General features: G+C 44.9%; 1 protein-coding gene across 1 annotated transcript; it reads left to right on the top strand.

The window, feature by feature from the left end:
- The first annotated feature begins 358 nt into the window (after positions 1 to 358).
- On the top strand, positions 359 to 25304 carry LOC106576155 (EF-hand calcium-binding domain-containing protein 6). Its single transcript, XM_082963331.1, has 18 exons — positions 359 to 365; positions 457 to 677; positions 5636 to 6090; positions 6232 to 6298; positions 13348 to 13484; positions 14045 to 14163; positions 14342 to 14478; positions 15055 to 15228; positions 16917 to 17219; positions 17583 to 17743; positions 19674 to 19802; positions 19989 to 20202; positions 20441 to 20555; positions 23940 to 24067; positions 24397 to 24629; positions 24732 to 24795; positions 24907 to 25025; positions 25151 to 25304. Exons 1-18 carry the CDS (start codon positions 359 to 361, stop codon positions 25302 to 25304), a joined length of 2937 nt encoding a protein of 978 aa, XP_082819457.1.
- Positions 25305 to 25573: the final 269 nt, after the last annotated feature.

Below are 25573 nucleotides of genomic sequence, written 5' to 3'. Positions count from 1 at the left end.
CAAAAAGTCTCCAGTGAGTACTGTATGCATCACCCTTCTCTCTCCCCTGTCCCCACAGCTTCACCGGAGCCAGAAGGTATGAGACGGACCCCCCCTGTGGTGCCCCTCAACTTGGGCCGTGGGGACCTGACCCTCATGTCCCGAGGACTGGTCATCGCCCCGCGCCCCTGGACCGCCCCGCGCATCAGCATCACACACACACCTGGCCCTACACACTCATATACACACACGCCTCCATACACACCTGTGGAAGGACAGGGAGCAGGGGAACCCAGAAAGACAGCACTGCAGTCAGACCCAGGTGAGTTCATTCATATATAATTCTCAACTCATAGCTTACTCATAACTTAACATGATAATGTACCGTAAGGGCAAAACCCTGGAATAAATCTAAACCAAACACACTAAACAGTGTCCCCCACACAGTCTCCTAATCACTTCCATGTCCTTCTCCAGTCTCATTGGTACAGTTAGCCCCAGATGAGCATCTGTCCCTGGTGGAGATCAAGGCCCTGCTCCCCCGGAGGCTGGGGGAGAGGCTGGAGGATGTGAGGGCAGCGTTCAAGGCCCTGGACCCCGAGGGGAGCGGCTCAGTGACCCGGGGGGAGTTCAGACAGGTGGTGGAGGCCTTCCTCTTCCCCCTCACGCAGACCCAGCTCAACGCCATGCTGGCCAAGGTGAGAGAAGTCAGGTGTGGGTCTCTTATAGACTGGTTTGGGATCTGTTTGTGCTGTCTTGCCAACTCCAATGATAATAGCAGTTCGCAAGACAGCACAAACAGATCTGCGACCTGTGGGGTATACTACAAAGTAGGTTCAATGAGTTAGCCAGCTAACTTGCCTAAATATTCTGAAATAACTTGTAATTTTTTTTAAAGATATGCTTGAAATTGACATGGTCTACTTGACTCAACAACCAAAAACAAGTTTAGCTTTTTTAAAGAACCAGAAAATCCATAATTATTTCTGGTTGTTTATCAAGGTTAGCAGGCTAACTCATTGAACCTGCTTTGTAGTATACCCAACAGGTGTCCTACGTTCTGCTCTTGCATAGTCTGACAAAGTAATGCTGATTCTCAAGCTCCGGGCTCTACATTGCCACCACTGCATGGTCATTGACTATATTGGTCAGTAGGTGGCAGTACAAGACTTGAGGTTAGTCTTGGTAATGACAGGTGACATGCTCCTCTATCACATACTGTTAAAAAAAGGCTTTTATGGCTCATGGAGAGGGGACACGTTTCCGTATCTGAAATGATTTCAACTTTTCCCACTAAGCCTTACTACATAGTCTTGGAGTTCTCTGTTTCTTTACAACTTTTAGGACAAGTGCTGTGCACAGATGTTTGGTTTGGGTGTCACTGCCCTTTTCTGAACAAAAATATAAACGCAACATGTAAAGTGTTTCCCATGTTTCATGAGTTGAAATAAAAGATCCCATACATTTTCCATACAGACAAAAACCTTATTTCTCTCAAATGTTGTGCACAAATTTGTTTAAATCCCTGTTAGTGAACATTTCTCCTTTGCCAAAATAATCCATCCTCCTGACACGTGTGGCATATCAGGAAGCTGCTTAAACAGCATGATCATTACACAGGTGAACCTTGTGCTGGGGACAATAAAAGGCCACTCTAAAATGTGCAGTTTTGTCACACAACACAATGCCACAGATGTCTCAAGTTGAGGGAGTGTGCAATTGGCATGCTGACTGCAGAAATGTCCACCAGAGCTGTTGCCAGATAATTAAAAGTTCATTTCTCTACCATAAGCCGCCTCCAACATCCTTTTAGAGAATTTGGCAGTACGTCCAACCGGCTTCACAACCACAGATTTATGGCATTGTGTGGGCGAGCGGTTTGCTAATGTCAACGTTGTGAACAAAGTGCCTCATGGTGGCGGTGGGACTATGTTATGAGCAGGCATATGCTATGGTCAACAAACACAATTGCATTTTATCGATGCCAATTTGAATACACAAAAATACCCTGACAAATTGTGAGGCCCATTTTTTTTACGGTATCTGTGACCAACAGATGCATATCTGTATTCCCAGTCATGTGAAATCCATCATTCATTTATTTCAATTGACTGATTTCCTCATATGAACTGTAACTCAGTAAATACAATGAAATTGTTGCATGTTGCGTTTATATTTTTGATCAGTACATGAGGACCACTTAGGGAAATGTGACTCTCTTGATGCATCGCTGATAGTAGTAATTGCATTGGTCACATTACTCATTGATCAAATTGATCATTCCCTTGCACTGTTTATGAAAGCAGTGGGGACATTGATCTATATTTAGTTATGTAGTGTAGCTGTTTATGCATTTACATGTTGTGTTCATATACCTCCCACTGTTTGTTCTTCATCCACACCTGTTTATTAGTGATATACACCTAGAGCACAGTTGTTTATCATGTATACGGTGTATCCCTTCTCCCTCCATCCGTGGTGTGTTGCTGTGCGATGCCTCTCGTCACTCCACAGCGCCAATGTAATTGTCTCCACTGTTCCTCTTTGTTCCATCTCAGCGCTTACGCCTGACAGTTTGACTGCCTGTCTTTCCCACAGATTTCCACCCATAATATCAGTACTTTGTGTTTCTCCCTCTCTCCCTCCCTCTTCCTCCTCCTCCCCCTCTCTCAGTCTTTCTGTTCCTTATTCATTAAAAAGATGGTGTTTTTCGAGGGGAGTTGTCGAAAGTTTACTTTAAAGGACCATATCGCAGGAGCAGCAGCTGTTGTGCTGGTGACATTTTGATGTGGAAGTCGCTTTGTGCTTGAGGGAGCGAGATGCCACAAGCAGCTTTTTTTCTCTGTCTCCCTCCGCTTTCTCTTTCCTTTTCTTTTTGTCTCATCTGTTTCTCAAACACCTTCAGAGAAGCGATTGAGAGCTTGGTGCGTTTATATATATTTTTTTATCGTGATCAATTATTTAGCAGGCGGTGGTTGCCTTACATGTTAAAGAACACTTACTCCAATAATTACAGGGAAGTCCTAGAGCAGAGTTAGAGAGGGAGAAAGGGAGAGAAAGAGAAACAAGACAGACTGACAGAAAGACAAACAAGAGATGGACAGGGAGGGAGTGGAGGGGAAGATAGAGGCAGATGATGGACAGAGACTAAGACAGACAGAAAGAGAGAGAGAGAAAGAAACAGAGTGAGTCTGTCATGTCTGAAGGGTGAAGGTGCCACCCACTACTCTATACTGCCTACCTCTACTCCACTGCACATTCACTATAACACAATGACCTGGGTCTGACCTTCACACTAGAACATTATACCTACAGTCGTGGCCAAAAGTTTTGAGAATGACACAAATATTAATTCCACAAAGTTTGCTGCTTCAGTGTCTTTAGATATTTTTGTCAGATGTTACTATGAAATACTGAAGTATAATTACAAGCATTTCATAAGTGTCAAAGGCTTTTATTGACAATTACATGAAGTTGATGCAGAGTCAATATTTGTAGTGTTGAGCCTTCTTTTTCAAGACCTCTGCAATCCGCCCTGGCATGCTGTCAATTAACTTCTGGGCCACATCCTGACTGATGGCAGCCCATTCTTGCATAATCAATGCTTGGAGTTTGTCAGAATTTGTGGGTTTTTGTTTGTCCACCCGCCTCTTGAGGATTGACCACAAGTTCTCAATGGGATTAAGGTCTGGGGAGTTTCCTGGCCATGGACCCAAAATATCAATGTTTTGTTCCCCGAGCCACTTAGTTATCACTTTTGCCTTATGGCAAGGTGCTCCATCATGCTGGAAAAGGCATTGTTCGTCACCAAACTGTTCCTGGATGGTTGAGAGAAGTTGCTCTCGGAGGATGTGTTGGTACCATTCTTTATTCATGCCTGTGTTCTTAGGCAAAATTGTGAGTGAGCCCACTCCCTTGGCTGAGAAGCAACCCCACACATGAATGGTCTCAGGATGCTTTACTGTTGGCATGACACAGGACTGATTGTAGTGCTCACCTTGTCTTCTCCGGACAAGCTTTTTTTCCAGATGCCCCAAACAATCGGAAAGGGGATTCATCAGAGAAAATTACTTTACCCCAGTCCTCAGCAGTCCAATCCCTGTACCTTTTGCAGAATATCAGTCTGTCCCTGATGTTTTTCCTGGAGAGAAGTGGCTTCTTTGCTGCCCTTCTTGACACCAGGCCATCCTCCAAAAGTCTTCGCCTCACTGTGCGTGCAGATGCAGCTGAATCAACTTTAGGAGACGGTCCTGGCGCTTGCTGGACTTTCCTGGCCGCCCTGAAGCCTTCTTCACATTAATTGAACCGCTCTCCTTGAAGTTCTTGATGATCCGATAAATGGTTGATTTAGGTGCAATCTTACTGGCAGCAATATCCTTGCCTGTGAAGCCCTTTTTGTGTAAAGCAATGATGACGGCACGTGTTTCCTTGCAGTTAACCATGATTGACAGAGGAAGAACAATGATTCTAAGCACCACCCTCCTTTTGAAGCTTCCAGTCTGTTATTCAAACTCAATCGGCATGACAGAGTGATCTCCAGCCTTGTCCTCGTCAACACTCACACCTGTGTTAACGAGAGAATCACAGACATGATGTCAGCTGGTCCTTTTGTGGCAGGGCTGAAATGCAGTGGAAATGTTTTTTGGGGGATTCAGTTCATTTGCATGGCAAAGAGTGACTTTGCAATTAATTGTAATTCATCTGATCACTCTTCGTAACATTCAGGAGTATATGCAAATTGCCATCATACAAACTGAGGCAGCAGACTTTGTGAAAATTTATATTTGTGTCATTCTCAAAACTTTTGGCCACGAATGTACACAGCAGTCATTTCAGCCCCATTCCCAGGTATATAGAGCATGCAGAGCGGTGCAGTACTCCTGTGGTTCTAGCTAGGTGTTCCGCTCGGTGCCTGCTGATAGCAGTGATAATTAGACAGTGTGACATCTATAATAAGACCCAATGCCATAGAGCTCTGTAGGGAGCAGAAGCACTGGATTACACCGTGGCAGGATGTGGGGCAGGGCGTCAGAGACTAGACTTTGATTATGAGCCACCAGAATAGGTGTGTGTGTGTATATCTACCTATCCATGTGTGTGAGTGTGTGTGCTTGCGTGCGTATCTCCCTTATCCATCTGTGTGCATGTATGTGTGTATATGTGTGTGTGTGTGTGTGTGTGTGTGTGTGTGTGTGTGTGTGTGTGTGTGTGTGTGTGTGTGTGTGTGTGTGTGTGTGTGTGTGTGTGTGTGTGTGTGTGTGTGTGTGTGTGTGTGTTGCTGTGTGGTTTACTTAAGAGAGATACTGTTCCACTGCTGGGGCCAGGATAGGTGAACACCACCTATTCCCCGGCCACCCAGCCCCAGAATTACAGCTCAACCCACCTGATGCTACACAGGTAGAACCCTGCTCTTACCGTCTGACGCCATGGACATTTGATTACTCTTCACTTTGGTTGTTGTGGGCAAAAGTCTGCAATTGCTCAGAAGTTTTAGGGGAAAAAAATCGATTTAAATTTCAGCATTATTATCATGCTTATGATGAACATGATCATTATCATCCTCCTTATCCTCCTCCTCCATTACCATCCTTGTCCATTCTCTACCAGTGATCCAGATACGCTGAGTAAACAGTCTGCATTTGTTGGTCTCCTGTAGGTGTCTAAGAGAGACAGTGTAACGGTGGACTACATGGACTTCCTGAGGAGGTACAGCAGGGTGACTACAGCACAGAGACCCTACAGCTCTACAGCCTCCTCTACAGCACAGAGACCCTACAGCTCTACAGCCCCCTCTACAGCACAGAGACCCTACAGCTCTACACCCTCCTCTACAGCACAGAGACCCTACAGCTCTACAGCCCCCTCTACAGCACAGAGACCAGACACCTCTACAGCCTCCTCTACAGCACAGAGACCAGACACCTCTACAGCCTCCTCTACAGCACAGAGACCAGACACCTCTACAGCCTCCTCTACAGCACAGAGACCCTACAGCTCTACAGCCTCCTCTACAGCACAGAGACCAGACACCTCTACAGCCTCCTCTACAGCACAGAGACCAGACACCTCTACAGCCTCCTCTACAGCACAGAGACCCTTCAGCAACACCAGGTGGGCACATCACCATTACACTGTAACGCGCATAGGTGAAAAGACTATCTGTGTTACATGACCCTATGGTTGGTTTGGTTCAGCAGGTTGACCCCTCTCTCTCTCTCTCTCTCTCTCTCTGTTTGTCTGTCTGTCTTTCAGGTGTGTCTCTGGATCAGACCAGAGGGGTATGACCCTGACTGAGATACAGCAACGCCTCAAACACAAGGTTTGGATGACACACACACACACACACACACACACACACACACACACACACACACACACACACACACACACACACACACACACACACACACACACACACACACACACACACACACACACACACACACACACACACACACACACACACACACACACACACACACACACACACACACACACACACACAAAAAGCCACTAATGCACACCTTGTTGTTTCAACACAAGCCTGGAGAAGATAGATACCGTTCTATATAAAAGGGAGGTGACAAACATGACCAAATGACATGTCTATGTGGGCGGTGAAGTGAATCACCTGTGAAATTGAGATCGAGATGTTTTTGTCATGTCAACATAATAATGTCCCTATGTATCCAGAAGAATGTACAGCCCACGTAGGAGGCATACTACACTTAACACAAATATAAACGGAGCATGTAAAGTGTTGGTCCCATGTTTCATAAGATGAAATAAAAGAACCCCCTGAAATGTTCCTGATTAAACAGGATGATCATTACATAGGTGCACCTTGTGCTAGGGACAATAAAAGGCCACACTAAATATGCAGTCTTGTCACACAACACAATGCAACAAGTGTTGAGTGAGCGTGCAATTGGCATACTGACTGTAGGAATGTCCACCAGAGCTGTTACCAGAAAATGGGATGTTCATTTCTCTACCATAAGCCGTTTTAGCGATTTTGACAGCACGTCTAACCGGCCTCACAACTGCAGACCACGTGTATGGCATCGTGTGGGCGAGCTGTTTGCTGATGTCAATGTTGTGAACAGAGTGCCCCATGGTGGCGGTGGGGTTATGGTATGGGCAGGCATAAGCTATGGACAACAAACATAATTGCATTTGATAGATGGCAATTTAAATGCACAGAGATACCATGATGAGATCCTGAGGCCCATTGTCATGCCACTCATCAGCCGCATCACCTCATGTTTCAGCATGATAATGCACGGCTCCATGTCGCAAGGATCTGTACACAATTCCTGGAAGCTGAAAATGTCCCAGTTTTTCCATGGCCTGCATGCTCACCAGACATGTCACCCATTGAGCATGTTTGGGATGCTCTGGATCGACGTGTACGACAGTGTGTTCCAGTTCCCGGGAATATCCAGCACCTTCACATAGCCATTGAAGAGGAGGGGGACAACATTCCACAGGCCACAATCAACAGCCTGATCAACTCTATGTAAAGGAGATCCGCTGAGGCAAATGGTGGTCACACCAGATATTGACTGGTTTTCTGACCCACGCCTCTACCTTTTTTTGAAAGGTATATGAACAGATGCATATCTGTATTCCCAGGCATGTGAAATCCATAGATTAGGGCCAAGTTAATTTATTTCAATTGACTGATTTCCTTATATGATCAGTAACTCAGTAAAATCTTAGAAATTGTTGCATGTTGCGTTTATATTTTGGCTCAGCGTATAATGCAACCATCTGTATTTGCATTTTGCAGTGCATATGTTCCAGATATTAACTAGGTTGTTTATTGTGATGTGAAATAGAGGATTGTACTAAATAGAATCAGTGGTTAAATGAAGCCCTCAGAGATTGGGGTTGTCACAGTTCTGTTCTGTTGGGCTTTACGACAGGCTGCTGTTCTGTTGGGCTTTACGACAGGCTGCTGTTCTGTTGGGCTTTACGACAGGCTGCTGTTCTGTTGGGCTTTATGACAGGCTGTTGTTCTGTTGGGCTTTATGACAGGCTGCTGTTCTGTTGGGCTTTACGACAGGCTCCTGTTCTGTTGGGCTTTATGACAGGCTGTTGTTCTGTTGGGCTTTATGACAGGCTGCTGTTCTGTTGGGCTTTACGACAGGCTGCTGTTCTGTTGGGCTTTATGACAGGCTGCTGTTCTGTTGGGCTTTATGACAGGCTGCTGTTCTGTTGGGCTTTATGACAGGCTGTTGTGCAGTGGGTAATGTAGTGACGTACAGTGCCTTCGGAAAGTATTCAGACCACTTGACTTTTTCCATATTTTGTTACGTTACAGCCTTATTCTAAAATGGATTAAATAAAAGATCTCAGCAATCTACACACAATACCCCATAACGAAGCGAAAACAGTTTTTTTGAAATCTTTGCAAATGTATTAAAATAAAATAAAAAAAATACCTTATTTACATAAGTATTCAGACCCTTGAGCACAGCTGCATCCTGTTTCCTTTGATTATCCTTGAGATGTTTCTACAACTTGATTGGAGTTGACCTGTGGTAAATTCAATTGATTGGACATGATTTGGAAAGGCACACACCTGTCTATATAAGGTCCCACAGTTGACAGTGCATGTCAGAGAAAAACCAAGCCATGAGGTCGAAGGAATTGTCCGTAGAGTTCCGAGACAGGATTGTGTCTAGGCACAGATCTGGGGAAGGGTACCAAAAAATGTCTGCAGCATTGAAGATCCCCAAGAACACAGTGGCCTCCATCATTCTGAAATGACAGAAGTTTGGAACCACCAAGACTCTTCCTAGAGCTGGCCACCCGGCCAAACTGAGCAATCCGGGGAGATGGGCCTTGGTCAGGGAGGTGACCAAGAACCCAATGGTCACTCTGATAGTTCCTCTGTGGAGATGCGAGAACCTTCCAGAAGGAAAACCATCTCTGCAGCACTCTACCAATCAGGCCTTTATGGTAGAGTGGCCAGACGGAAGCCACTCCTCAGTAAAAGGCACATGACAGCCTGCTTGGAGTTTGCCAGAAGGCACCTAAAGACTCTCAGACCATGAGAAACAAGATTCTCTAGTCTGATGAAACCTAGATTGAACTCTTTGGTCTGAATGGCAAGGGTCACTTCTGGAGGAAACCTGGCACCATCCCTACAGTGAAGCATGGTGGTGGGAGCATCATGCTGCGGGGACCAGGAGATTAGTCAGGATGGAGGTAAAGATGAATGGAGCAAAGTACAGAGAGATCTTTGATGAAAACCTTCTCCAGAGTGCTCAGGACCTCAGACTGGGGCTAAAGTTGACCTTCCAACAGGACAACGACCCTAAGCACACAGTCAAGACAACGCAGGAGTGGCTTCGGGACAAGTCTCTGAATGTCCTTGAGTGGCCCAGCCAGAGGCCAGACTTTATCGAACATCTCTGGAGAGACCTGAATCAAAAGGGTTCTACCTGGAACCAACAAGGGTTCGTCAAGGGACAGCCGAAGAACCCTTTTAGGTTTCTAAGAGTGTACACCACAGCTCAGGTCAGTCACACGTGTGTGTGTGTGTGTGTGTGTGTGTGTATATGAGTGAGTGTGTGTGTGTGCATGCGTGTGCGTGCATATATGAGTGTGTGTATATGACTGTGGGTGGGTGTGTGTGTGTGTGTGTGTGTCTCTGGTCACTCTCTGATGAGTCGTCTCTGCAGAGCATGGTGAGTCTCAGAGGAACAGCTGTGGCTGGTAATGAGTGATACACACACACATATGATGAAGTACCAGTCACAGCTGTTTACCCTGCACATGCGCCTCACTTATCAATATTCCATGTAGACCACAGTCCCCCTCTTACCTCCCTCCTTTGATACCTCCCACCTCCACCTCCTTGGAGACGTGCAGAGTGAGAACATTAGCTCACCTCTGGAGTAACCATCCAAGGAACTTTGAATGAGGAACACTCTCTCTCTTTCTGGGGTCATTGGGTTCTCTCGCTGTGTTTATCTCGCTGTTGATCTGAGTGGGCTCTCTATGTCTTTCGTTGTTCCAGAACTTGTCATTCATTCCCTTCCTCTCATTCAATCAGTAATAATGTTGTAAGTCCAACTTTCCTCATGCTTAACTTCAAATGCGTCCAAAGAGGTTTAGCTATGTCACCTTGAGTAGAGGTGTATGCTTTGAGTTTCAGTTTCTCTACTTTCCCTAATCCCCCTCTATCCCCCTCCGTAGCCCGCCATCCCCCTCCATACCCCCACCTCTACTGACATGCTCTGACCAGAGAACAATTACCCCCCCCCCCAAACTGACAGACACACGTAAAGGCAGCAGCATTATTCTCTCTGATCTACTCTCTCTCTCTCTCTCTCTCTCTCTCTCTCTCTCTCTCTCTCTCTCTCTCTCTTTCTCTCTCTCTTTTCTTCTCTTTATTTTCCTCCCTCTCTCCCTCTCCCCTCTCTCCCTCTCCCCTCTCCCTCTCTCTCCCTCTCCCCCCTCTCTGTGTCACTGTGATTTCTCTTCTTAACTTCTATTTGTGATCCACCTCCCTTCATTTCTTTCTGACTCTCTCCCTCCGTCTCCTCTTTCATCGCTCTCTTCAGAGAGCCACCCGCGTCCCTCTGCTTGTCTCCTACCCATAATTCATGGTGACAGGAAAGGTTCGATTGGGCGTGGAGGAGTTCTGGTTGACAGAAAGAGGAACGGGAACACTATTTAGGCCTGTCATTACACACTGTTTACAAGACTTCTTCAGAGTCCGACCGAGACTCACACTCACACATCTCCACACAATTGACCCTATGACACTGTAAATAATGAGAAGTTACTGTGGCTTCACTGACTTTGTCAGTTTGAGATAGAGAAATATACATTTACATTAGTCATTTAGCAGACGCTCTTATCCAGAGCGACTTACAGAAGTGAGTGAATACATATTCATACTTTTTATGTATAAAATATACTATAACCAGAGGAGAAACAAAGTAAGAAGCAGTGGAATTGAGAAAAAGAGTGAGAAAAGGGAGAAAGAGCGAGAAACAGAGACAAGGAGAGAGAGAGAGAGATCAAGAGTGAGAGATCGAGAGACAGACAGAGAGAGAGAGATGATATGTGTCCAGTCACAGTCTGTAACCCATCCCCAAATGCCCCTTTGAGTGACTAGATCTGTGGCTGTGTTATCCATCTCATTCTAACCAGCTCATAAGGACACACACACGCACACACACACAAAGATGGATTAACATATAACAGGCTGGTAAACAAAAACAACAGAGCTTTCGTTAATTAACGAGCGCAGGGCCGGCCGGGCAGGCGGGTGGCGAGGGGCGCTCACTGTGGCACCATGCCAGGCCCCAAGCCATGCCAACCTGAACACAGCTGCCTAATGGTGAACAACTGGCACTGGATGGGACAAGGATGGGTGACAAGGGAGGAGGAAGGGATGGGAGAGAGCGAGGGAGGGATAGGATGGGATGGAAGTGGGGGAAGGGGATGGAGGGAAAGTTAGACAGATGATATGGAGATAGAGGGATGGTAGAGAGAGGGCAAGAAAATGATGGAAGCAAGGGAGGTGAGAAAGACAGAGAGTGGAAGGGACACAGAGAGACGGAGCAAGAGGAAGAGAGAGAAAAAGAGAAAGCAAAAAGTTAGCGAGAACGAGCAAGCGAGAGAGGGAATAGAAAAGGAAGAAACAAAGACAGATAAACGGAGAGATGAGGGGGGGAGTAGCCGTAGTGTGCAGAGAGAGGAGATAGAGAGATAGCGCTGGAGATTGGATGATGATATCCCCATGTCTCTGCTCATTAATAGTGTAAGCTCTCCTCTCTCTTTCTCCTTTGTGATTTTAACACACTTCTAATTAGCACAGAATCCTTTTCGTTTGGGAGAGGGGATGGAGAGATGGGGGGATCATATTTATATCTGTCTTTAATAAATTCCCTTTCATTTGATCTTTTTTTAAACACGACACGGCGGTATAGCTAGCGTTTCCTTTCCCCTGACTCCAGCAGAAGAGAATGAAAACTGGTCCTAATGCAAGGGGTAATTGGTATGCTTGTCTGAAAGCTTTCATAGTTGTTGAAGTTGTTCAATTCTACAAACAGTGGGAGATGTTTCGGAAGTTAACAACAGAGAGCAGAGAATCAAAAGGCGGACTCAAACGACGTTGGAATCGAGTCTTGAATCAGTATTGTTCATTATGATGCCCAAAATGATGAGACACTAAAGGGTACTATATGATGCTAGCATTTTAGGTCAGTTAAGGTGACTTGGGTGGTGTTCGTTAGGGAATCCAATGGAAAACGTTTTAAAAACATTTCGCAACAAAAACCGAATAAGTGTTTTTTATTGGATAAGTTCAGGTAGTCCCTCCTTATTTCAGTCCATTTTCTTCCACTTGGTGCCTAATGAATACGACCCTGAGGGTGTTCTATCGGCTTGTTTTCTGTCAGTCTAACCTTCTCCATTTGGAGGGACAGTATTATGTGCGACACACTGCCGTATAGACAATGTCAGTGTGTTAGCCCAGTGGGGAGAGGGAGGCTCCCCTGCTTGTCTTTCAGGGAGACGTTTGGCAGCGCTGCTAATCAGAGTGCAATTAGACAGAGAACTCTTTGGGCGACAGAAAACTCTGATTACCCAAGAGTCAACGTGGTATATTTAGTATCTATCTGTTCCTGTTCTTCCATGGTTGCCGTGGCGCCCCCGAGCTATGAGCTGAAGTGTGGAGGAGAACGAGGAAAGATGGAGGAAGGAGTGATCACACAGTGGCTCTAAAGGACACTCCCTATAGCTAACCCAACACCATTTAGTTTATGGCTAGTCAACCTATAGATGTACAGCATACTGTACTGATCACCTGCATAACTACCCACAAATGATACCACTTACCACCTGTAACCTACAACTACCTACAAACAGAATGTAACCCCTCTAGAAGGACCCCAAACTCAAACCCAGCTATCTGCCCTAACCCCTCATGAAACAATTTACCCCAAAATAGCACTCCAACTACCCACCCCCCCCCCCATTAACAATCACAAAATAAGTCTGACATAAGTCTGACTTAAATCAGTCTGTATCTAGCCTCCAAACCCAAACCTACAGTAATCTCTCTGACTCAGCCCTCATCCCTCTAACATCCCTCCCCTTCCCCTCTGCTCCATCTCTGTCTCTCAGAAGTCTGCAGTACTTGTGTTTACACCCTCCCCTCTCACCCCAACACAGTGCTTTGGGGAATAGAACACACTCTGCTCTGCATCAACAGATCAAGGCTTCAGAATCAGAGGCGTCGATACCGCTGCTTGTGCAGATGAAAGTCAGAGAGCTGCAGACAGAGTTTAGGAGTTCACACGGACACTTCTGAGTTGTTTTCTTGGTTTTAAAACTCTGCAGATTGGGAGCAACCTGAAGAATGTAATCCGGGCCTTTCGTCTGTTCGACTACAACCGAGACGGACAAATCCAGCAACACGAGCTGCGCAGGATACTGGAGAGCTACTGCTTCCCCTTATCACAGAGAGACTACCAGAGGTGGGAGAGAGGGTCCAATACAGACAAGCATGCACACACACACACCCATCATGGATGATGGGTCCAACTATTTCCAGTACTCCCTACGGTCAGAAGTAATCTTTTGGAATGGACATGATTACTAATGCTAACTTTGTGGTCAGTCCTTTGTCTTTTCATTGAGAGAGAGAGCTAATTGACTTTTAAAACTTTGGGCCCTGCAGTCAAATCCACTCCAGAAACGTTGCCCAACTTTTAGTGATGTGGCTCTAGAGGATTCTGTGTGACAGGTTCATTTAACATGGCTTTAATTGGTTTCAGTACTCGGGAAGCTCTCTCTCACTTTGTCTCACCTTCTCTCCTTTTTTCTTATCTTCCTCTCGCTTTCTCTTTGTCCCACTCTCTCTCTCTCACACACACACTATCTCTCTCTCCATCTTTTCCTCACCCTCTCTCTCTCGCTCTGTTTATTTTCAGCACATATCTCACAGTGTTGCCCCTCTAGCTCTCATTTCCTATTCTGATCTTCGGTTTGCTTACCCAATAAAACAAACTATGATTTGATCTCCTCTCCACTGCAGACTGTGGACCCACCACAGCCCTAACAACATGGCAACTATGTCCTACAAAGTGTTCCTGGAGAAGCTGGGCCTGGAATCTAACAAGTACAGGAAGTTTGTCCCGGAGCCTCCAAAGCTAGGTAACGTAGGAGTCTTATTGTATGATAGGAGGGCGTAATAACTCAAGTGACTACAATCAGTTCATAAGGCACTCAAATAGATGTTTAGAGACACACAGACCTGCAGACAAATATATAAGCTGCAGCCGAACACTTTAATCTGTCTTGGATATGACTGATGACATCATGTGTTTTACAGCATTGGGCTGGCAAGAAATTAGTCCTCCAGACAAGATAAAACTGAGGAACAGAGCCGTGTCCCAGAATGCAACAGGAGATACACAGGAGAGCCAAGGCCTGACTCAAGACGAGCTGCAGACGCTCTTCCTGAAAAAGGTAGAATAGTCAACTTTGACGGCGCCATGATAATGTATTGTGGCCAACTCAGTGGAGAAAAGAGCAAAACAGAGATTATCCACTAGCGAAACATTTGGCCAACGCAAAATGACCTTATCAAGGTCACTGTTGAAAAGTGAAAGCATTACATGATATGGTTGGGAGGATACCGTCTATCCAGATTGGTTTAAGCTACGACAGTGTGTGCGTGTGCGTGCGTGCATGCATGTGTTTGTATGCTCCTGCTTGTGTATGTGTGCATAGTTGTGTGTGTTTTATTCTTGTTTGTATGTCACCATCTGGCCCTGTTCCGTGCGTTATCCTCTTAGATGAGACAGAGAGGGGAAATTGGCTCTAAGTGGCGTGCTAGTATGCGTCGCGACAGAGGGAACACTTCTCATTAAAATGTTTGCCCAGAAAAATCTGCTCCTGAGTTAGTGTGTTAATCATGACTAATTTGTGGGAAGGCAGCAGCAGTGTAGTACTGCACATTATATGGGGGTGATCCCCACGGCAACCACAGCGTTGACTCACTTCCTGTAATGTAATGTGTGTGGGTGTGTGTGTCTCTGTTAGTTGTGTGTGAGCTGTACCCTAGTGTGGAGAGCATTGCAAGCGTTTGATGTCACCCACTCTGGACTGGTGCCACAGGAAGACCTGAGGGCCGTCCTCAGCAGCTTCCTGTTTCCCATGAGCCTCAGCACCTTCCAGAGCCTGACCTGCCGGTATGAAAGTGAACACAGTGACGCGGTTAACTTGACTGCTATGCTCTCTTTCTGTTACCAATTCCCTGCTGGTGACTCTTATCAGCAGCTCACAACCCTTGCACGTTTTATCTCGGTTAACCCAGAAAAATATTTGTTCAGATGCTCGATAGTGTTTACGTAGTTTGTCCACGAGAGATTATTTCAAATTCCCACTCCACTCCCCATCCCTCAGGAGCCTGAATCTAGCAGGGGTGCACTTCCACTTCCTTTGTTTCCAATCCTTCACTGCTTTCTGACATTTCTGTATCCAGAGTCTCAATGTTACACAAGATGAATGTGTGTTTTGCATTTGTTGTGCGTTTGTTTGTTTGTGTGGTGTGTGCGCATGCTGTAGTTTTGGGGTGAGAGCAACAGGGCCTGTGAAATGGAAACAGTTCCTGGGTCAGTTTCAGGGTCCAGTCACAGAGGAGGACAGCACCACTCCTCAAACAGACAGGTCAGTTATCTCTAACTACCACTCCCTGATCTAAATTCTATACAAGGAACATATTCCATACTACTTTACGATATGCTATTATATATCTCTACTTCATGACCTCTGGTTCTGGACTTCCAATACACCTTTCACTCACTATCGACGGTCCTCTCTCGCCATCTTTCCCAATCTCTCTCTCCTCCTCCTCCTCTCTCATAGGGTTCCTGAGCTACCTGACGCAGAGGAGGGCCATCGGCGTCTGACAGAGTTCTACCCTATACTGAAGAGAGCCTTTAAACAGTTGGACAGGGTAAGAGACAAGTCCTCACGAAGGAGTGGAACAAGGGACAGGAGAACTGGAAGAACTAGAACAGTATAAAAGATTTAGAGAAACACAGAACTTCAGCAGATTACAGATAGGCAGACCGTTAGATGCCGCTGTTGATGTCCAGAAACGGAGTTACATATGGACACTAGTTACACACTCAGTCACCATATGTTCACTTGACAACCATGTCCGACATCAACATCATCATGCCTCAAGTTCTATGTCCAGATGCTCAAATCAGTCCACATCAGCCGTATGAAACGTGATAGTGACACTAAACTTTAGTGGAGAATATATCTTAGATTCATTCACAGTGATGTTTTGTGTTGATGGGCTACAGCTATACACGAAACAATCATTGGTGTCCATGTTTGAGCGTGTGTGAATCTGATCCCAGATATGAAATCAAAACACATCTGCCAGAAACTCCTCCTTTTATAACTAAAGAAAGAAAAACATCCCCCCGTCAACTGTTTTAAAAATCAATTCTGTGGGTACTAGATCAAACATGGCGTCCACACACACCTCCCGCCAGTAATTTGCTTTTCCAGACAGGCAGGTTGGAAGCCAGCCTGCATGTGTTTTAGACAGACTCTGGGGAGAGGTTGTGTTAGTCTGGGATGACGTACAGTACGCTAATGCACAATGTGTATGTGTGATTCACCAACCAATATAAAGCTACAACTGTTAAAAATGACACAAGGGCAACAGACAGATGGCTACTGGTAAAATAACACTTTTACACAAGCCTATGGCTGCGAATGTAAGATCACTTTTCAACACCAACGTAATGTTTCCTAACTATTTTACACAAAAACACTTCACAATTCAAAACTGGGGCTTCAAGCACAAATGTAAAGGCAACTCCTACACCTATATCCTAAACGAGGAAGAAAGCTCAAAGAGGTGTCGTCATGTCTCTCAACAGGGTAGGATAGGGAGGATCACCAGGGCAGACCTTCGTCAGGCTTTGGAAGTCCCCCGGTATAACCTGAGGGGTCCCCAGAGCTCCTGGTCCAGCCGCAGGGAGCCCCACACCCCCAGGCCCCGTCTGAGCCCAGCCCAGGTCAGAGAGCTCCTGATCCTGCTGGACCCAGAGCACACTGGAGTCATCACTCAGCCCAGCCTGGAGCTGCTCAAACCCAGGAGGGTGCACTCTTCCCCGGGGAGGGAGACACTACACACCCCTACTGGAGGACGGAAAGAGGAGGTCATGGAGGATGTGGCTCAGGTACAGGAAGTTCAGTGTGTGTGTTTGTGTGTTGATGTGTTGGCACATGTTCATGTGTGTGTCTGTTGACTAAGGAGGAGCAGAGGGAGTTGAATGAGACTCAGTATCCACAGTGGATTGAAAAGGCACCTACGGCATCAGACACATGGACTACCGTAAATAAACTGCAAAACACAACATAGCACAGAAAAGAATAGCTGTTTTCACCCATTTTAGTATATTGACTAATGAAACACAGACATATACAGTTCCTCTGTTGTGTTGTGTGTGTATTGATGTTTGTATTGATGTTTGTATTGATGTTTGTATTGAGGTGTGTATTGAGGTGTGTATTGAAGTGTGTATTGTGGTGTGTGTCTGCAGGTGAAGGGCTTGCTGCGTGATAAGCTGAGTGATCAGATAGGTCCCATGCTGGAGGCTTTAGGGGACTGTGACCCTCGACAGACAGGATCTGTTCGCCATGAAGACCTGAGAAGGATCATACAATGTTACGGCCTGCCCCTCTCACACACACATTTCAACAAGTGAGCAATCAATCCCTCTTGTAGACACACACTTCAACAAGACTTAACTTCCTCCAAAAATGACGAAACATAAAAACGACTGATTACAATTTGAACTGGTGAATAGACGACTCTATAGGCAGATTTTTTTTTATTATTCATTGAAATTCCATACATTTTGAAGGATACGAATTCAAATGTGTTACAAAAATCTATACATCATTCGTAAAAATGTTAGCACAATTCATTACCTTTTAATTCTTACAGAACATAGAGGTTATACAGTGGCTTGCGAAAGTATTCACCCCCTTGGCATTTTTCCTTTTTTGTTGCCTTACAAACTAGAATTAAAATGGATTTTTTGTGTGTGTTTGTATCATTTCATTAACACAACATGCCTACCACTTTGAAGATGCAAAATATTTTTTATTGTGAAACAAACAAGAAATAAGACATAAAAACTGAAGAATTGAGCGTGCATAACTATTCACCCCCCCAAAGTCAATACTTTGTAGAGCCACCTTTTGCAGCAATTACAGCTGCAAGTCTCTTGGGGTATGTCTCTATAAGCTTGGCACATCTAGCCACTGGGATTTTTGCCCATTCTTCAAGGCAAAACTGCTCCAGCTCCTTCAAGTTGGATGGCTTCCACTGGTGTACAGCAATCTTTAAGTCATACCACAGATTCTCAATTAGATTGAGGTCTAGGCTTTGACTAGGCATTTCCACGACATTTAAATGTTTCCCCTTAAACCACTCGAGTGTTGCTTTAGCAGTATGCTTAGGGTCATTGTCCTGCTAGAAGGTGAACCTCCGTCCCAGTCTCAAATCTCTGGAAGACTGAAACAGGTTTCACTCAAGAATTTCCCTGTATTTAACGCCATCCATCATTCCTTCAATTCTGACCAGTTTCCCGGTCCCTGTCGATGAAAAACATCCCCACAGCATGATGCTGCCACCACCATGCTTCACTATGGGGATGGTATTCTCGGGGTGATGAAAGGTGTTGAGTTTGCGCCACACATAGCGTTTTCCTTGATGGCCAAAAAGCTCACTTTTAGTCTCATCTGACCAGAGTACCTTCTTCCATATGTTTGGGGTTTGGGGAGTCTCCCACATGCCTTTTGGAGAACACCAAATGTGTTTGCTTATTTTTTTCTATAAGCAATGGCTTTTTTCTGCCACTCTAATGTAAAGCCCAGCTCTGTGGAGTGTACGGCTTAAAGTGGTCCTATGGACAGATAGTCCCATCTCCGCTGTGGAGCTTTGCAGCTCCTTCATGGTTATCTTTGGTCTCTTTGTTGCCTCTCTGATTAAGGCCCTCTTTGCCTGGTCCGTGAGTTTTGGTGGGCGGCCCTCTCTTGGCAGGTTTGTTGTGGTGCCATATTCTTTCAATTTTTTAATAATAGTATTTAATGGTGCTCCGTGAGATGCTCAAAGTTTTGTATATTTTTTCATAACTCAACCCTGATCTGTACTTATCCACAACTTTGTCCCTGACCTGTTTGGAGAGCTCCTTGGTCATCGTGGTGCTGATTACTTGGTGGTGCCCCTTGCTTAGTGGTGTTGCAGACTCTGGGGCCTTTCAGAACGGGTGTGTATATATACTGAGATCATGTGACAGATCATGTGACACTTTGCACACAGTTGGACTTTATTTAACTAATTATGTGACTTCTGAAGGTAATTGGTCGCACCAGATCTTATTTAGGGGCTTCATAGCAAAGGGGGTGAAAACATATGCACCCACCACTTTTCTGGCTTTTTTTTTTTGTTGAATGTTTTTGAAACAAGCAATTTTTAATTTCACTTCACCAATTTGGACTATTTTGTGTATGTCCATTACATGAAATCCAAATAAAAATCAATTAAAATTACAGGTTGTAATGCATCAAGGGGGATGAATACTTTTGCAAGGCACTGTATGTTGTTTGTGTCTTGTGTACTCTAGGCTGTGTGAGGCTGGTTTAGACCCAGGGTCATGCAGGGTCAGGTACAGACAGTTCCTCAGGGCCCTGGGCCTGCCTACAGGAGAGACACAGACAGGCACTATACACTACCCCCGCAAGGTCTCTGGCAGGTACGGAGGACAGAGGCAGAGAGAGATAGAATGGAGAAAGTGAGAGATGGAGAGAAAGAGAGGGAGAGAAAGGTGGTCAGACAGAGAAAGGGGTCCAAAATAACAAAGGGTAAAGTTAAGTAATAGAGGCGTTAGAGAGGATTTTTTGTTGTTGTTCTAATGCAACTACATTTCTGACACCAACAGACTGAACTATCAATCCCAGAATGCCTTGGTGAACAACAAGCCAGTGCGTTCCCCCAGCGCCACTGTGGGGGGTCCAACGGTTCACATGGTGGAGAACATTATGTTTAGCAAGCTCAAAGAGAGGCTGGACCACAGACACGTTACCCTCGACGACCATATCCGGGCAACGGCCAGAAGCTCAGATGGAATGGTGTCGTTGAGCGATCTAAAGAAGGTCAGAAGGTCGAGACAGTTGTGTATACTTGACCTCTACTTGACACCTGGTGTACTTGAGCTCTGCTCTCTCAGGGCCTTGACAATAGTGTTCCTCTATGTGAGCCACAGTTTCTTTTTATGAAGATTATATCGCTATACAGTCATTATTATAAGTATCTTATCCGACACCTTTGTATAGGACATGTACTTTGTCCTAATATAGTCTCAACCTATTGCCTTGTTATCAACATTCCCAGATACTGGATGACAGCGGTATCACCTTGGATGAGAAGCAGTTCCGCAAGCTCAAAGTATCGCTTGGTTTCAAAGATGGAAAAATGTCCTGTTCGGCTTTCCTGGATAAGTATGATGGTACGAATCGAGTGTGACTCTTAACTTGCCATGGTCTAGAGACTCAGACTGATCTCTAAATTAGTGTCCTAGCAAGGGGAGATAAAGAGAGGGTCATTCCACTTGAAAACCCCTCAAAAATCCTCATCCCCTCCCCAACCAGCACCCCACCCACGGCGATCAAAGGCTACCCCCCTGCCTCCTGTAAAATGATGTCTCTGTTAGCACATGAGTCATTGGAGAGCTCATAGGGATTATAAATATAGTTTTAGAGAAGCTCTCCATCTCTCATTAGTACAGAGGAGAGGAGAGAAAAGCAGAATCCACTTATTGCTGACTGTTTGGGGTAATTATGAGCTTTGGAAGCAGAATGGAAGCAGCAGGGCACCACTCTAATTTGTATCCTCGATTTAATATATATTTTTTTACATTAAACAGAATCAGGACCTAAACTTAGCCATGTTTGCAAAGTGCAACATTTGCGTTTTAATGGATTTGGAGAGAAAAAGTGCCAAGATCCTATTTAGAAATGGGTCAGGCAGTTAAAGGACTACCGACGTCGGCAGTTGTGAGGGGTCCTTTTTCTGTGTGAAAAAAACACAAACGCCTAATCCGAGTGGAAATTATAACAACATTGTAATCTGTTGATGTCATTTCAGACACTGACATTGCATCATAGTAACCAGTAAATAACATAAAATGGCATATTTTACACAAAAAGACAACCAACTGAAATGAATCCTTTAACCTTATCAATTAATATAAGAGGATAGGCTCAGTTAATAATTTTGTGCCTGACATTCTTCCTTTTTTCCATTTGCAACTGGGAACATAAACATTTGACATGCCAAGTTGAATTCTTGGAAGTCAATTAAATAACGATAAGGATGACATTAAAGGAGCAATCTGCAGTTGTTGCATCCATTTTTGCGACTTATAAATTAATGACATGTACCCCTTGATTCTTGAAGAATGTAACTTATTACATCCTTAAGAGTCTATTGATGCACGGGTGTGTCAATCTAAGTAATATAATAAATAAATCCCAGCACAGAAAAAAAATTATGTATGAAATGAAATGTATGCATTCACTACTGTAAGTCGCTCTGGATAAGAGCGTCTGCTAAATGACTGAAATGAAATGAAAATATCCGTTTTTTTTGCATCGACTGTCTTTTTTGCCATATATGAACGTGTTGTTCACTGCGTTTTAATGGGTAGTAAAGACCAAACTCAATATTTAATAAAATAATTGTGTCATTTTTTTTTTATACCTAAAGGGATCCTAAAATTCAAAATCCAATAGCTAAATGATCCATGGTTTGACCATCCTAAAACAATTCCACATTTTAGCTTAGTGACCCTCCCAGTGGCTTAGAGTTTTAGAAGTGAATGCTTCATGAGCTTAGTTCAACTGCCATACCCCATCAGAACCCAAAATCTGAGCTTGTTTTACGCCAATGTTTGCAAACAAAGCAAATGTAAACAAACTGTATAGCTTCAAAACATGGGTTACAATCAGTCCTTGCATCCATAGCTTAATCTGTACATCTGAGAGTGGCCCGAAACAGTGGCCCGAAACTTTTATTGTTATTGTTTCTATTCCGGATTGCCCCTTTAAAGTGAAAAATATAAAGGTCCAATGCAGCTGTTTTTATCTCAATATCAAATCATTTCTAGGTAACAATTAAGTACTTAACTGTGATTGTTTTCAGTTAAAAGTGCCCAAAAGAAACAAAAATATACTGAACAAAAATATAAACGCAACATGTAAGGTGTCGGTCCCATGAGCTGAAATAAAAGATCCCAAAAATGTTCCATACACACAAATGCTTATTTCTCTAAAATGTGCACAAATTTGTTTACGTCCCTGTTAGTGAGCATTTCTCCTTTGCCAAGATAATCCATCCACCTGACAGGTTTGGCATATCAAGAAGCTGATTAAACAGCATGGCCATTACACAGGTAAACCTTGTGCTGGGGACAGTAAAAGGCCACTCTAAAATGTGCAGTTTTGTCACACAACACAATGCCACAGACATCTCAAGTTTTGAGGGAGGGTGCATTTGGCATGTTGACTGCACGAATGTCCACCAGAACTGTTGCTAGAGAATTGAAAGTTAATTTCTCTACCATAAGCCGCTTCCAATGTCATTTTAGAGAATTTGGCAGTACGTCCAACTGGCCTCACAACCGCAGACCACGTGTAACCACGCTAGCCCAGGACCTCCACATTCGGCTTCTTCACCTGCGGGTTCATCTGAAACTAGCAACCCGGGCAGCTGATGAAACTGTGGTTTTCACAACCAAAGAATTTCTGCAGAAACTGTCGGAAACCATCTCAGGGAAGCTCATCTGTGTGCTCGTCGTCCTCACCAGAGTCTTGACCTCACTGCAGTAACCAAATTCAGTGGGCAAATGCTCACCTTCGATGGCCACTGGAACGCTGGAGAAGTGGGCAGGCATAAGCTACAGGCAACGAACACAATTGCATTTTATCAATGGCAATTTGAATGCACAGAGATATCGTGAGGAGATCCTGAAGCCCATTGTCGTGCCATTCATCCGCCGCCATCACCTCGTGTTTCAGCATGATAACGCACAGCCCCATGTCGCAAGGATCTGTACACAGTTCCTGGAAGCTGAAAATGGATTGGCCTGCATACTCACCAGACATTTCACCCATTGAGCATGTTTGGGATGCTCTGGATCGACATGACAGCATGTTCCAGTTCCCGCCAAAATCCAGCAACTTCGCACAGCTATTGAAGAGGAGTGGGACAGCATTCCACAGGCCACAATCAACAGCCTGATCAACTCTATGTGAAAGATATGTGTCGCTCTGCATGAAGCAAATGGTGCTCACACCAGATACTGACTGGTTTTCTAATCCACGCCCCTACCTTTTTTTTAAAGGTGTCTGTAAAAACCATAGATTAGGGAATAATAAATGTATTTAAATTGACTGATTTCCTCATATTGAACTGTAACTCAGTAAAATCTTAGAAATTGTTGCAACTTGCGTTTATATTTTTTTCAACGTTTTTGCTTGAGTAATTGCTCTTTGCTAGGAAACCACCTCTTAGCAAAGAGCAATTTCTCAAGCAACAACTTTGTTATGATTGTCTGGGAGAGGGGAGGGGAAAATTGAAAACTCTTTCTTATTGGGCTATTAACTAATTTACCACCTGGTGATGTCACCAGGCAGGCCAAAACTCCATCTTACCAAAACAGGCCCTTACACTAAAGGTCTTTATCATAATTTTCACAATTCTACAGTATTATTTCAACTTCATAGCGTGTAAATACATATAAATCACACGCAAATCACATTTTTGACTGCACTGGGCCTTTAAAATCCAACCCTTTCATCCAATCAAATCACAGTTTAATTGTGTTTAATAGAGAACCAGGCCAGAGAGCAGAACCAGGCCTCGGGGGGTAACCGTGGTAACCTGCGGGCTAAGCCACGCCTCCTGACAGCGGAGGACTGCCTCGGTGTGATCAAAGAGAGGATCGAGAACATCCACGGGGTGAGAGAGAGGAACCGTCCACGCCCACTACACAACTCCACACTCCATTACCTCTGGGATCAATTGTTTTTATCAATATACACATTTACTACACACACAAACACCTAGTACTGACAGGAAAAGACGACGAGGGGTTGGGCTACTAACCCTCACAGACACTCTTTAAAGTCAGTTGAAAAAGAATGCATAATGCCAAAGCCCAAATCCAAGCCTAGCGCTAAAACGACAAGAAAACGTGTAGCAAAACAATACATGTTCCATACATATTTACAACCAATCAATATACACAGCCAATCACCATGTCATCATCATCTTCTCTGTCCAATCAGGACATCCTGTCAGCGTTCCGTGTGATGGATAAGAACTGTGACAGCGTGGTGGACAGGCATGACTTCAGAGAGCTGTATGACAGTCTGGGCCTGGTCAGCAAGGAGAGAGAGTACCAGCGCCTGCTGCAGCTGCTGGGCCTGCAGCCTGGAGCCAACCTCAACTACCCAGAGTTCTTCACCCTCGTCCAATCCAGCGGCAAGACCCGCAGGCAGAATTTCAAGCCAGCCAATGGGTGAATAGGGTCTTGTGGAAGTGTGTGTGTGAGGTTAGACAGGATTCATATGTAAATGTGGCTGAGATGTTTCTGTGTGTGTTCTTGATGCTGTTCAAACAGGCCAGACCAACTGCATGACCACCTGGTGTCCAACGCACGCCACAGATGGACTGATATGTCAAAGGTCAGTCTGGTTTAACTCATACGTCTACCCTGAAGCTCAAGTCTCAAAGAGGATAATGTGTATGTTAACATGTGAGAGGAACCCCATTACAAGTTATGTTACCTCCTCCAGGTGATTTGTCGCTTTGATGAAGATGGTCAGGGTCTGGTCTTTAAGAAGGACCTCAGAAGTCTCCTCTATACCTACGACCTCCCCATCAGTCCTGATGAGTTTGAGGAACTGTGGGCCAGGTGAGCGATATTAGAGCGTGGTAGAACACCACAACCCAATTCTAACTTGAGATCTGTTTTGTGTAAATCGTTCAAAGATATCAGTGCGGAGCTGTGATTTGTCCGAACACTGTTCCACTGGACAGGTATGATGGAGAAGGGCGTGGCTACCTCACCTGTGCTGCGTTCCTAGAGAAGCTGGGCGTGGATCCACAGGAGGTGGGACATGCGAGGAAGGATGCAGACACCACTCCCAGAGATTGTCTCCCTGCAGGGGCTACGCTGCAGGACGTTGAGTGAGTGAAGAGTGATTAACTAAATGAATTAGTGCAATTACTAATTAAATTCTATAGAATACACTTCTTGAGTTAAGCATGTGTCTGAGCTTTGGCCAAAGAAGTGATCAATAATAACTCTGTGTGTGCTGTGTATTTGACCATCCAGGCGCGTGGTGCAGGGTAACTGTGAGGGGTTGAGCAGTGCTCTGACCCGCCTGGATAAGAAGAGAGAGGGCCTAGTCAGGGTGGAGGACCTAAAGAGTCTGCTCCAGAGATACAACTGTCCCCTAC

The sequence above is a fragment of the Salmo salar genome, chromosome 17 (genome assembly GCF_965601325.2).
Source record: "Salmo salar chromosome 17, fSalSal1, whole genome shotgun sequence".
Lineage (NCBI taxonomy): Eukaryota > Metazoa > Chordata > Actinopteri > Salmoniformes > Salmonidae > Salmo > Salmo salar.
Note: the sequence above shows the minus strand (reverse complement) of the source record. Positions and strands in the feature narration are given on the sequence as shown.

Excerpts from the sequence above, each read along its gene's own strand:
- LOC106576155 (XM_082963331.1), top strand. Across the intron at positions 6,091-6,231 it reads AGACCCTTCAGCAACACCAG|GTGTGTCTCTGGATCAGACC; the intron begins GTGGGCACATCA and ends TCTGTCTTTCAG. Across the intron at positions 25,026-25,150 it reads TTTGAGGAACTGTGGGCCAG|GTATGATGGAGAAGGGCGTG; the intron begins GTGAGCGATATT and ends TCCACTGGACAG.